Source organism: Nerophis lumbriciformis, linkage group LG06 (assembly GCF_033978685.3).
Source record: "Nerophis lumbriciformis linkage group LG06, RoL_Nlum_v2.1, whole genome shotgun sequence".
Lineage (NCBI taxonomy): Eukaryota > Metazoa > Chordata > Actinopteri > Syngnathiformes > Syngnathidae > Nerophis > Nerophis lumbriciformis.
In genome coordinates, this window is record NC_084553.2 from 49,587,238 (window position 1) to 49,601,650 (window position 14,413).

The 14,413-nt window shown below is 38.8% G+C and overlaps 1 protein-coding gene across 1 annotated transcript in view; it reads left to right on the forward strand.

The window, feature by feature from the left end:
• Positions 1-13,235, forward strand: part of LOC133608882 (trans-1,2-dihydrobenzene-1,2-diol dehydrogenase-like) — a 31,207-nt gene extending 17,972 nt beyond the window's left edge. Inside the window, exons 4-7 of the mRNA XM_061964493.1 lie at positions 6,767-7,016; positions 7,085-7,209; positions 7,350-7,500; positions 13,056-13,235. Of these exons, the coding sequence (XP_061820477.1) occupies positions 6,767-7,016; positions 7,085-7,209; positions 7,350-7,500; positions 13,056-13,153 (624 nt within the window). The 3' untranslated portion in view covers positions 13,154-13,235. The remainder of the gene's footprint in view (positions 1-6,766; positions 7,017-7,084; positions 7,210-7,349; positions 7,501-13,055) is intronic.
• The last annotated feature ends 1,178 nt before the right edge of the window (positions 13,236-14,413 follow it).

The following is a 14,413-nucleotide window of genomic DNA, read 5'->3' on the forward strand; positions in this document are numbered from 1 at the left end:
ATGATGCTACAAACTGAAAATATTAATTTTTTACCAAAGTCAGGTAAAGTAACATATCACAGTAGTCAACAATGACATGCAGTACAAATTAAAATCTGAGACAAATAAAAAGGTTTTAAAAAAAATCTGGAGATAAATAAAAATAACAGCATAGAGTATAGGCTACATCAGGGGTGCTCATTACGTCGATCGCGATCTACCGGTCGATCTCGGAGGGTGTGTCAGTCGATCACCAGCCAGGCATTAAAAAAATAGTCCTAAAAATGAGCGATCATAAATCTTCACTATGACGTCACTTTCGTCACTTGATTGACATTCACGGCACCCGAGGGTCTTCTGAGATGGCTGGCTGCTGCCAGCTCATTAAAATTACCGACTGGAAGGCGACACTTTATTTCAACAGACTCTGGCGCCGTACCTGTCGTCAAAACTCCAAAGATCGACTGCACAGTTGCACAATAAAAGCTCTGCTTCATCCTGCCTGCGCTACCAAAATAAGAGTCTCAGAAAGCTGGCGTGCACAAGCTAGCAAGCTACGGAGTTTGCCGACAATGTATTTCTTGTAAAGTGTATACAAAGGAGTACGGAAGCTGGACAAATAAAATGCCAAAAACCAACCACTTTCATGTGGTATTGGACAGAAAGGAGGACTTTTTTTCTCCTCCATTCGAAAATGCGGACGTTATCATCACCACTGTCTGATTACAATTAATGCAAGTCATCAGAATCAGGTAATACACCAACTTATATTCTTGTCTTCATGAAAGAAAGGAATCTATATGTGTTAAACATGCTTGTATTATCTTTAACCACCTTTAACTTGTTAACAATATTAACTATATGTGTTAAACATGCTTGTATTATCTTTAACCACCTTTAAGTTGTTAACAATAAAACTATATGTGTTAAACATGCTTGTATTATCTTTAACTACCTTTAAGTTGTTAACAATATTAACTATGTGTTAAACATGCTTGTTTTATCTTTAACCACCTTTAAGTTGTTAACAATATTAACTATTTGTGTTAAACATGCTTGTATTATTTTTAACCACCTTTAACTTGTTAACAATATTAACTATATGTGTTAAACATGCTTGCATTATCTTTAAACACCTTTAACTTGTTAACAATATTAACTATATATATTAAACATACTTTAATTATCATTAAACACCTTTAATGTATTAACAATATTAACTGTATGTGTTAAACATGCTTGCATTATCATTAAACACCTTTAACTTGTTAACAAAAACATATATTTCATAAATAAGTAAATATAAATTATATATATGAATGAGGTAGATCCCCACGACTTGATCAATTGAAAAGTAACTCGCCTGCAGAAAAAGTGTGAGCACCCCTGGGCTACATGAAAGTGCTATCCAACTCTATGAAAGAACGTACTCAAAAGCCTCAGTTACTGATTCTAATCATCACCTGCCCGTCTAGCTGGATCAGGCCATAGTATCTCATCCACATCACATGTGCAAGATGTGAAGATGTGTGTATCACAATCCTTATATGTGTGCATTGCACACTGTGCAAGATGGGAAGGTGTGTGGAAAGCATTGTGTGTAATATTTCGCAAAAACTGTGAAGCAGTCTATATTAGGCAAATCTGCACAGTGGGTTTGCTTACAGTGTGTAGACTTTGTTAACTGTGTGAACATTTAAAATGTAGAGTGTAAGAAATTGGAAAAAACTGTAAACACGAACATGCTCCTTTACCTTAACCGCGAATGGTTACCTGAAAGGTGGCGCCTCAATCATTGGTATGTTTTCATCTACAAAACCATTCTGGGTATCACTCCATCTTATCCGTCTTGTCTTTTAACAAAGAAACAAGGAAGTCACAATCTTCGTTCAATGAATGTTCTGCAATTTGTCGTCCCCAAAGTAAGAACTGAACTGGGCAAGAAAGCATTTAGGTTTTCAGCACCGAAGGCTTGGAATAACCTACAATCGAATATTAAACTTCAAACCCTAGTTACGTTGAATGAGTTTAAAGCTTCTGTGAAAGGACTGCAGTCTACCTTGTCTGTATGCACATGTGTCATGTGAGCAAGTTTTAATGTTGTAAATGTGATGTTTTATGTATTTGTTTACTGTTTTTAATGTAACCTTGCTGCTGCCCTCTTGGCCAGGTCTCCCTTGGAAAAGAGATCTTTGATCTCAATGGGATTTTACCTGGTTAAATAAAGGCTAATAATAAATAAGAATAAGTTGTTGTACGGCAGTTTCTTTAGCCCCCTGTCCACTAGTACACATCTATGTGACAGCAGTATTTCATGAAGAAAAAGCACAAACATTCGCATTGAAGTGGCTGTTATGAATTATTGTATTCAGGTTTTAAGTATTATTGATATAGCATACTTATGTTAGCAATCAGAGCAGAAATAAGAAATTAAATACTTTAAGTTAAATGGTGAGGCTGCAGCCAAGTTAGCTGCATCCAGTCTCTTTTTGGAGCAGTTGCATGATGGAATCTATGAGAAAAACATAAAAAACGATATACATAAGTTATATTTATGTACAATGAACATGTACATTTGTGCTTGATGCGGAGCCCAGTCACAATCACAATCACACCATCGATTCAGAAGTATTGGCCTACTGCAGGGGTATTCAACTAAATTGTTCCAGGGTCCACATTTCCAGAAAGCTAAGTACCGGGGGGCCAGACTTCTTTTTTTTACTATTTGTCTTATTTTGTATATTCCGAAGAACCAATGCGGATACAGAGCCAACATTTCAACATCAATGGCATTAATTGAAATAACGGAAGAGATTACTCAGGCTCATCTTAGGCTCTGGAGCTTGGTTCCTATCTATCGTCCCGAGCATGCCCACAACACTCGTCACTTTGACACATACTTGCCAACCTTGAGACCTCCGATTTCGGGAGGTGGGGGGGTGGGGAGTGGGGGCGTGGTCTGGGGGGTGGGGCGGGGCGTGGTTAAGAGGGGAGGAGTATATTGACAGCTAGAATTCACCAAGTATTTCATACATATATATATATATATATATATATATATCCATCCATTTTCTACCGCTTATTCCCTTCGGGGTCGCGGGGGGCGCTGGAGCCTATCTCAGCTACAATCGGGCGGAAGGCGGGGTACACCCTGGACAAGTTGCCAACTCATCGCAGGTCCAACACAGATAGACAGACAACATTCACACTCACATTCACACACTAGGGCCAATTTTAGTGCTGCCAATCAACTTATCCCCAGGTGCATGTCTTTGGAAGTATATATATATATATATATATATATATATATATATATATATATATATATATATGTCTACATCCTGAAAATATGCAAACAAATCTGTGTTTCGATAATTGATACTTCAAACTTGCATAAATATAACATGAATATAAGATAACTTGGCTTCTGAGAGCTTCAAATTGTAATGAATAAAATGGTAATTTTTTTTGATAAACAAGCAATTATTTTAATAATTAAATATGGTCATTTTAAATTAATTATTATGATAATTTAAAATTAATTATTTCAAATATGTTTATTTTAATGTACCGGTATAATTCTATGGCTGGATGTAATAAGGAGTCAGAAAAAATACAAATAAAAATACAATTAATTTTGATGTTTTTAGCAAAATATAGTAAAAATTTATTTCGTTTTTTTTTTTTTTTTATTAATAAATATATTTATTTTTAGGTAAGATAAACATAATAATACAATTTATCTCTAGTCTGGATAATTTAGTTCTTGTCACCCTGTTGTCCTCCCGTCGTCAAAAAAGGCTGTCCTCACTCAGGTCCGCATGCATATTCTCCCGAAAATCGGGAGATTTTCGGGAGAATATTTGTCCCGGGAGGTTTTCAGGTGAGGCGCTGAATTTCGGGAGTCTCCCGGTAAATTCGGGAGGGTTGGCAAGTATGCTTTGACATGATATCAGGTAAACATCGTCGACTGACTTGGACTGCTCGAAGTGTTGTATGCAGGGGACCAAAGATCTCGAACCGGCTTGATGAGAGCCTCAGGATACTGTATTAATTCTCCAACTTCAAAAAGAAACTGAAATCATACCTATTAACCACTTATCTCTAGTGCCTCATGTGAATGGCTAGTGCTCCTTTTGAGGATTGGCATTGTCACATGTGGCTTGGGGGTAGACTACTGTTGGGTTGTGCTTGGTTGAATGTATGTATGTATGTGTATGCTTGCTTTGTATTTTGTGTTTGTCATATCGTGTTTTTGTGCTTGCCACCATATCTCAGCATTCTATGCATATACTGACCCCTGGGCCCCTTGCCAAAAGCTTCTTCTAGCTTATTTGGGGGACCCTTTCACTTACCACCATCCTTAAATGGATATTCACTACTGTTGTAATTTGTAACATGGTATTGTGAATAAACTGGATTGATTACCAATGCAATAGATAGCACAAAATTTGCTGCTGCATTGTTTATGGATTTAACAAAAGCATTTGACACAATCAATCATAATATCTTAATAAACAAATTAGAACGGCATGGAATCAGAGAGTTGGTCTTGAACAGGGTAAGAATCTACTTAACCAACAGGAAGCAATACGTGAAGATAGGCGAACACACTTCCGCAGAGCTGACAATATCTTGTGGCGTACCTCAGGGATCAATACTGGGACCAAATTTGTTCAATCTTTAAATAAGCAACATTTGTAAAGTTACAAAGAACTTAAAGTTAGTATTATTTGCAGATGACACGACTGTGTTTTGTTCAGGAGAGAACACACAGAAGCTAATACAAATAATAACAGAAGAAATGAACAAATTAAAAAGATGGTTTGACAAAAACAGACCATCTTTGAATCTCAGCAACACTAAAATAATGCTATTCGTTAACAGTACAAGAGAAAGTCAAACACAAGTACAACCGGTATTAATTCGGTTGGTAGAGCGGCCGTGCCAGCAACTTGAGGGTTGCAGGTTCGATCCCCGCTTCCGCCATCCTAGTCACTGCCGTTGTGTCCTTGGGCAAGACACTTTACCCATCTGCTCCCAGTGCCACCCACACTGGTTTAAATGTAACTTACATATTGGGTTTCACAATGTAAAGCGCTTTGAGTCACTTGAGAAAAAGCGCTATATAAAATGTAATTCACTTCAATTCACTACAAATAGACGGAGTAGATATTGAAAGGGTAAAAGAAAACCCATTTTTGGGTGTAATAATAGATGATAAAATGAACTGGAAACCTCATGTAAAAAATATAAAAATTAAAGTGGCAAGAAACACGTCAATAATGAATAAAGCAAAAATATGTTTTGGACCAAAAATCACTCTATATTCTCTACTGCTACCATTTTTGAGTTATTGTGTAGAAATATGGGGAAACAGCTACAAATGTGCGCTTCATTCACTAACGGTGTTACAAAAAAATCAATTAGAATTATACATAATGTTGGATACAGAGAACATACAAACATTTTATTTATTAAAAGTAAAATATTGAAATTCAACGACTTGGTGCATTTGCAAACAGCTAAAGTATGTACAAAGCAAACAAGAATGTACAACAATTCTTCTCAACGAAAGAGGAGAAATATAACCTTAGAGGAAAATCTAATTTAAAACATTTGTATGCACGCACAACACTTAAGACCTTTAGTATATCAGTATGTGGAATTAAATTATGGAATGGATTAAGAAAATACATCAAACAAAGCACGAATATGACTCAGTTTAAGAGACTGTTCAAACTACAAGTGTTCACAAAGTACAAAGTAGAACAATTCTGAATAGCTTGAACCTAAACAAACAAAAAAAAGAGACAGTGATTATTTATCTATTTAATATTTACTTACTTATGGTAAATTTTACAAACAGAGAACAAACAATTGGATACGACTGCTATGATATTTAAAGAGGGTAGGATTAAATAAGCTCAGCTTCTTCCTACTCCTTATCGGACCTGCTGTAATGAAACAACTGGAAATATTTGATGCATCACATTGACATTGTATTGTATGTTCGAAATAAACTGAACAGAACTGAACATTTACTTTTTACTGATTGTCATCAGAATTAAAAAAAAAAAAAAATTCTCGTCCTGACGAGATTTTCCAAGATCTCGCGTAACGTCACACATGCTTTTAACATCTGATTTTTGTCATGACTTGGTCATGGGGTTTATTTTTTCTCGAAGGCAACGGAAAGTTGGCTCGGGCGAGACGGGAATGAAGGTACATTTTTATTTAAACACTATAAATACAAAACAAGGAAGTAAACAAAAGGCGCGCACAATGGCGGAGAACAAACTATGAAACCAAACACTGGCACAAAGGCAAAAACTATGTACAACAAAAAACACTAACTGTGGCAATAATAAACAAAACTTACTTGGCATGGACAAAAAGGAGCAGCGTGAACGATGGACATGAAAAAAGAGTCAGAAATGTGCAAAGCATAAATGTGGGGATGTCACCAGAAAGACCAACTGAAAAACAATGAACTTAAATACTACAGACATGATTAACAAAAACAGGTGCGTGACTCAAAACGTGAAACAGGTGCGTGACGTGACAGGTGAAAACTAATGGGTTGCTACGGTGACAAACAAGAGTGCACAATGAGTCCAAACGTGGAACAGGTGAAACTAATGGGTAATCATGGAAGCAAGACAAGGGAGTGAAAAGCCAGAAACTAAAAAGTCCAATAACTAAACAAAACATGACTAAGACAAAACATGATTACACAGACATGACAGTAACTTCACAATTTACCGCTGTTTGGTGTTTTTTCAAGGCCATCTGGAGCCGATTCTACCCGGCCTACAGAGAGATCAGGAAGGTTCTGGCTCAGGGCGAGATCGGCGAGGTGAGGTTGGTGAGGTCCGAGTTCGGCTTGTCCGTGTTGCCTCTGCCAAGGTTAGAGCTGAAGGAGCTGGGAGGAGGAGCCCTGCTGGACATCGGTCTCTACCCGCTGCAGTTCTCCATGATGATATACGGAGAGAGGCCTCAGAGCATCCAGACTATGGGCAAGGTTCTGCCTACTGGTAATGAAAATATGACTTTTAAAATCATCATCTAAAAAAAATGTGTTTGATATAAGTATGTGTTCTAGGAGTGGATGAGACCTTGGTGATAAATATGAAGTTCTCCAAGGACAGGTTAGCTGTGTTCACAAGCTCCTCTGGACTGCAGCTGGCCAATGATGCCGTTGTAGTGGGCACCAAGGGATTAATCCGGGTAAGTTGACTTGTTTGAACCTTGCACGGAGCCACCTGTGTGTTCCATGTACATTTCGGTTTGACATAGTTGAATGGAGTTGAACACGGTGCAGTACATTCTTTTTTTCCATTATATCCACATGCCATTGTTCACCATAGATTCCATCGCACATGTGGTGCCCTGAGACTATAGTGGTGAACGGCAAGGAGAGGAATTTCCCTCTACCGAAACCCGACTTGCCCCTCAACTTCGTCCACAGCACAGGACTGCGCTACGAAGCAGAGGAGGTCCGACAGTGTTTGCTCAAAGGTAACACGGCAGACATGCCAGACATTCAAAACTGCTACTAGATTGTTAAATTATAAGAATGAAAATGAACACCAGTTTACAAACTACAGACCTAAAATCATTGAAACAGTATTTAACAGATTGGACAAATTCATGAATGTTTTTGTTACTTCCTCCATACTTGCCAACCCTCCCGGATTTTCCAGGAGACTCCCGAAATTCAGCGCCTCTCCCGAAAACCTCCCGGGACAAATTTTCTCCCGAAAATCTCCTGAAATTCAGGCACATAATATAAACAGCGTACCTGCCCAATGACGTTATAACTGTAGAATGATCGAGGGCGAGTTCTTGGTTTCTTATGTGGGTTTATTGTTAGGCAGTTTCATTGACGTCCTCCCAGCGTGGCAACAACACACAACAACAGCAGTCACGTTTTTGTCTACTGTAAAGCAGTTTGTCTGCCGTAAACAGCAATGTTGTGACACTCTTAAACAGGACAATACTGCCATCTAGTGCATTTGATGAAAGCACTTTTTGCGTGCCACACAGCAATGCATCATCAGAGGTGGCTAGAAAAACAGCATGGTTAGAAAAATAGTGACAAATAGAACAAGGATGGACAATACAACCCTTAACTCAACAATGAGTAGATGAGTGTTATGTGTGTGTATATGTGTAAATAAATGAACACTGAAATTCAAGTATTTCTTTTATATATATATATATATATTAAATACTTGACTTAGTATTTCTTATATATATATATATATATATATATATATATATATATATATATATATATATATATATATATATATATATATATGAAATACTTGACTTGGTGAATCCTAGCTGTAAATATACTCCTCCCCTCTTAACCACGCCCCCAACCACGCCCCGCCCCAACCACGCCCCCTCCGCGCCCCCCACCTCCTGAAATCGGAGGTCTCAAGGTTGGCAAGTATGACTTCCTCCGAGGTCTTATGGCTCAAGTAGTTTGTTTTTCTCACAGACATTTATTTCAGCCACGCCTTCTTCACGTTACCAAACGATGCCAAATATAATGCCGTCAGAACTAATAAAATAAGAAAAACAGAACTTACAATTAGTCTGACATCAAATAAAAGAAAACACATTGATTACACATACAGAATCATACCTCATTTGCCTCACAAACTCCAAGGGAATAAAGTTTATTTTCAAGCCGAGACTCCATTAACGTCTTCCATCAAATGCTTGCTGTCTCATGCTGCTTTCCTTCTTCCGTCACATATTAATTGCCCCCCCAACAATGTGACCAAACCGGAACAAAAAATATATTCCCTTCCAATTTACATGGGTTTTGTAACAAAAAATAAGGTTAACATAAACTTGCACAAATTAAACCAAGGAAACACCTTTTTAATCACATTATGTGTACAATATTAGGTCAGGAAAAAACACAGACTCTATTTCATCCTTACAAGCCTGTTTTGCAAGGGGAACCTGCAAAACAACAAGCCTGGTGTGTGAGTCAACAAAAAGATTTGAGGAGTTAGAGTCATTAGCGGTGCCCTGGATCTTTTTGTTGTGTTAGCCAACAAAAAGATCCTGAGCACTCACAGACAAGCATTCGCTAACGACTAGGGTGACCATTTCCATGACACCAAAAAGGAGGACATTATGCGGCATATTAATAAATTACTATGGTGTACATAGGACTCTGGTATACCTTATTTATAGTACAATTTTGAGTGGTTTAAAGATGATGTTTGTGTGGCTGAATAGGAAAAAATATTAAAGTCAAGTGTTTGTTGACAGTATTTGTATTTATTCAATACATTGTGGTGTTCAAAAAGTGACCACTGAGATGAATCTTTTCAAGTGCAGAGTGCCACAACGCATAACATGTGTGGACTTAAATGTAGTTAACATATATAATAAAAAGAAAAATGCCACAAAAAATTTTCCACATCAACATCAAGGCTGCTTGCTGCATATCTGGTTGCGTTATGCAGAATATGGGCCAAACAGTTTGCAGGGAGCACATCTTTTTGGCTCAGTTTCAGCTTCTGATACACACTGTTATGTTTGCCACAATTAACACTGGCATTGTCTGCTGCATATGCAGACATGTTTTTCACCTCTAAGCCAGACATCTCAAGTTTTGCCAGCAGCTGGTTTGTTATGGCTTCTGACGTTTCGTTGCTGTCACTATAAAAATCCAACAGGACATGTTGGATGCCTTCATCAAAGTGAAAATACCTTACCACAATGGGAAAACACTTGTTTGTTCCTTTATTTGAGGCGTCGGTTGCCACGGAAAAGGGTAGGTTGTTTTCTTTTATGTAGTCGGTATGTTCCTGTACTGAATAGTGAGCGATGACGTTCTCGCACAATGCCTTGGCTTTCGTTCGGCCACAGGCCATCCCTTTAGCTGTGGGCTAGTCACTGAAAATCTCCCGGTCCACTTTCATGCCGCAGTCTAAACTTCTGTAGGACTGGTGATGCTTTACAGCAGTGGTTCTCAACCCTTTTTTCAGTGATGTACCCCCTGTGAACATTTTTTTAATTTAAGTACCCCCTAATCAGAGCAAAGCATTTTTGGTTGAAAAAAAGAGATAAAGAAGTAAAATACAGCACTATGTCATCAGTTTCTGATTTATTAAATTGTATAACAGTGCAAAATATTGCTCATTTGCAGTGATCTTTCTTGAACTATTTGGAAAAATATATATAAAATAACTAAAAACTTGTTGAAAAATAAACAAGTGATTCAATTATAAATAAAGATTTCTACACATAGAAGTAATCATCAACTTAAAGTGCCCTCTTTGGGGATTGTAATAGAGATCCACCTGGATTCAGGAACTTAATTCTAAACATTTCTTCACAAAAAAAGAAATCTTTAACATCAATATTTATGGAACATGTCTACAAAAAATCTAGCTGTCAAGACTGAATATTGCATTGTTGCATTTCTTTTCACACTTCTTTTTGACAGACATTTTAGTGAGGGTCAAACCATCATGGCATGGGGGGAAACTCTGGGTTTATGGTAATGAATGGAATAGCCTACTTGATTTGATGTTCAGTTTATGAACTTACATTACATTGCATACCCCCAGGGGTACGCGTACCCCCATTTGAGAACCACTGCTTTACAGCATGGTACACCTTGCACAGCTCCGCAGCGGTTATCTTGTCATCTAGGGGCGACGAAACTTCACGAAAAAATGTCCTCATTGAAGAGGTACTTGCCGCACGTTTATTACTTTTATGTTTATCCGCGCACCCGCATGCCGTTCAATTGCAGCATTCCCCTGACTACTTACGTCGACATCACATCGACAAAGTGTGCAGAAGCCATGGAATGAGTCTCGACTGCTTTTCGTTATAAATTCGTTCTCTTTTATCCATTCAGAATTAAACGAGGTCTTGCGTTTTGGCATGATGCTAACTTTCTGTCAATGCCGCAACAGCACATGGACCCTTGTTTACTTTTTTAACCAATGATTAGCAGATTTGTATCCGACACAGCTCTTAGCCAATCATTTGATACGTTACTGCGTTGGGGGCATTTTTTACGGTCTTTGATTGGCTATTGCGCTGCAGCCCAGCAAAGATGAAAAAACTCTGCTCTTCAAGCCTAGTGCCTCAAAAAGGAGGACAAATACGTGTCCGGCTTGAAGCTGCGCCGGACGCCGGACAGGGCATTAAAAATCCGGACTGTCCGGCCTAAATCCGGACACCTGGTCACCCTACTAACGACTCTAACTTCGCAGATAGCTGCAATTGCAGACAAAGGCTTAAGTGCCCACTCAACGGAAACTGCTTAAAAACATCAGTTGTTTACCAAGCCAGCGTCACCCGCAAGGACAACTCAAACACAGAGACATACATTGGACTCACAGAAAATACCTTTAAAACCCATTATAACAATCACACAGCATCATTTTATAGGCCCCAACTCAAGAACTCTACAGAGCGCAGTAAATACATAAGGACTCTTAAAGACAATAAAATTGATCACGCCATTACATGGCAAATTGTCATACAACCGTGCAGCTAGAAGATGTAACCTATGCCTGAAAGAAACAATTGTACTATATACCACCCCAGCATGTTCACTTTAAAGGGGAACATTATCACAATTTCAGAAGGGTTAAAACCGTTAAAAATCAGTTCCCAGTGGCTTATTTTATTTTTCGAAGTTTTTTTCAAAAGTTTACCCATCACGCTATATCCCTAAAAAAAGCTTCAAAGTGCCTGATTTTAACCATCGTTATATACACCCGTCCATTTTCCTGTGACGTCACACAGTGATGCCAAAACAAACAAACATGGCGCATAGAACAGCAAGATATAGCGACATTAGCTCGGATTCAGACTCGGATTTCAGCGGCTTAAGCGATTCAACAGATTACGCATGTATTGAAACGGATGGTTGTAGTGTGGAGGCAGGTAGCGAAATATGGCTCAAAACTGAAGCTATTGAGCCATATCGGTTTGAACCGTATGCAAGCGAAACCGACGAAAACGACACGACAGCCAGCGACACGGGAGAAAGCGAGGACGAATTCGGCGATCGCCTTCTAACCAACGATTGGTATGTGTTTGTTTGGCATTAAAGGAAACTAACAACTATGAACTAGGTTTACAGCATATGAAATACATTTGGAAACAACATGCACTTTGAGAGTGCAGACAGCCCATTTCAGGCGCGCTAAGAACATCTATTTTTCCACGATTTCAGCACTCAGGTTAACCATACCTAAATAGACACAAAATACTGCATTACACAAGACTACCCGAATGTACTCGAATGATTGAAAAAAATAAAAATTTTAAGCTAAATTACTGGTAAACACAGTTTATGTATAATAATTTACGTAAAAACCGCGAGTAATGAATAAAGTTTTCATCAATTAATATATTCTGTAGACATACCCTCATCCGCCCTCTTTTCCTGAAAGCTGATCTGTTCAGTTTTGGAGTTGATGTCAGCATCTGCTTTGAGTGTCGCAGGATATCCACACATTCTTGCCATCTCTGTCGTAGCATAGCTTTCGTCGGTAAAGTGTGCGGAACAAACGACTGACCATTTCGTCGGCTTTCCCCACAGCCTCGTATTTTGAACAAATTTCGTCCAATTTCTTGCCACTTTCGCATCTTTGGGCCACTGGTGCAACTTGAATCCGTCCCTGTTCGTGTTGTTACACCCTCCGACAACACACCAACGAAAGTGAGAAAATGGCGGATTGCTGTGACGTCATCGCTCCGAGAGCGAATAATAGAAAGGCGTTTAATTCGCCAAAATTCACCCATTTAGAGTTCGGAAATCGGTTAAAAAAATATATGGTCTTTTTTCTGCAACATCAAGGTATATATTGACGCTTACATAGGTCTGGTGATAATGTTCCCCTTTAAATAAACAACATTAGGAGGTGTAGGCTTTTCTTGTGTTGCTTGTATGTATATTGCAATTATTAAATCTAAAAACAAGTTTTTTAAAGGACACAATTCCCATTGAACGAGTTTTTGTGACATCACCAGTAATATTATACGCCATGTTATGTGTCTTTTGTCCACTGCAGGGATGAAGGAGTCCCCCCACATGTCTCACGCTGAGTCTCTTCTACTGGCTGAACTCAAAGAGGAAATCCTCCAACAAGTCGGAGTAGTTTACGACTAAAGTTTTTTTTATTTTTTCCTGGGATGTCAATGTCTGAAAATGTTGGACATTGTATGGAATAAAAAAAAAACTTGCCATATGAGTTGAGGTATTCCTCTCTTTATTCACTTATAATAGAAACCAAAGCTGACACGTGCTCGGCGACATACTCCAAAAACCTGGACTCAGTCCACTCGCCGCGGGTTCGTTTGATCAGAAGGAGAAGGCACTTGTCAGATACTCTTTTTCGGTATTGATTAAGTTTGATTTATTCCCCAACAAGGTGCCAACTTTACTGGTTTTGGGTTTTGTACAAACCCCATTTCCATATGAGTTGGGAAATTGTGCTAGATGTAAATATAAACGGAATACAATGATTTGCAAATCATTTTCAACCCATATTCAATTGAATGCACTACAAAGACAAGATATTTGATGTTCAAACTCATAAACTTAATTTTTTTTTTGCAAATAATAATTGACTTAGAATTTCATGGCTGCAACATGTGCCAAAGTAGTTGGGAAAGGGCATGTTCACCACTGTGTTACATGGCCTTTCCTTTTAACAACACTCAGTAAACGTTTGGGAACTGAGGAGACACATTTTTGAAGCTTCTCAGGTGGGATTCTTTCCCATTCTTGCTTGATGTACAGCTTAAGTTGTTCAACAGTCTAGGGGTCTCCGTTGTGGTATTTTAGACTTCATAATGCGCCACACTAGAGATGCGCGGATAGGCAATTATTTCATCCGCAACTGCATCACAAAAGTCGTCAACCATCCGCATCCACCCGAACTAACATTTAATCAAAACCGCACCCGCCCGTTGTTATATATCTAATATAGACGATGCAAGGCATTAGTGAGGTTATAAAGCTTTTGCCTGTTAAAGAAAGGAGACTGATCCAATGTAGCAGAGACATTCAATGCGTGCCACGCTGTCACGGCCCAGACGCACACTAGTGCACAATCATCTGGGAGCCGCGCTGAGCGCACCGGCCTCCAAGCGCGCTCGCGCCACTCAAACTGCTGCAGGCAGCTGCGTTCTATCTTGTTTTAACATCCTGTGACACTCTTCTGGGATCACGGCGGACGAAACTGCTCATGCTCAGGGTGTTTGTGGAGGTTCGGGGTTTTGCACAAATGTGATGCACCATGTTAGATGTCCCGGTTTTGTGACTGTCGTAGACATAAACAGCGTCGCAGCTCTTGCAAATCACGTAGCCAGCATTACTATCATCCTGATTTACAACCTCATAAAAACGAGTCCACGCTGAACTTTT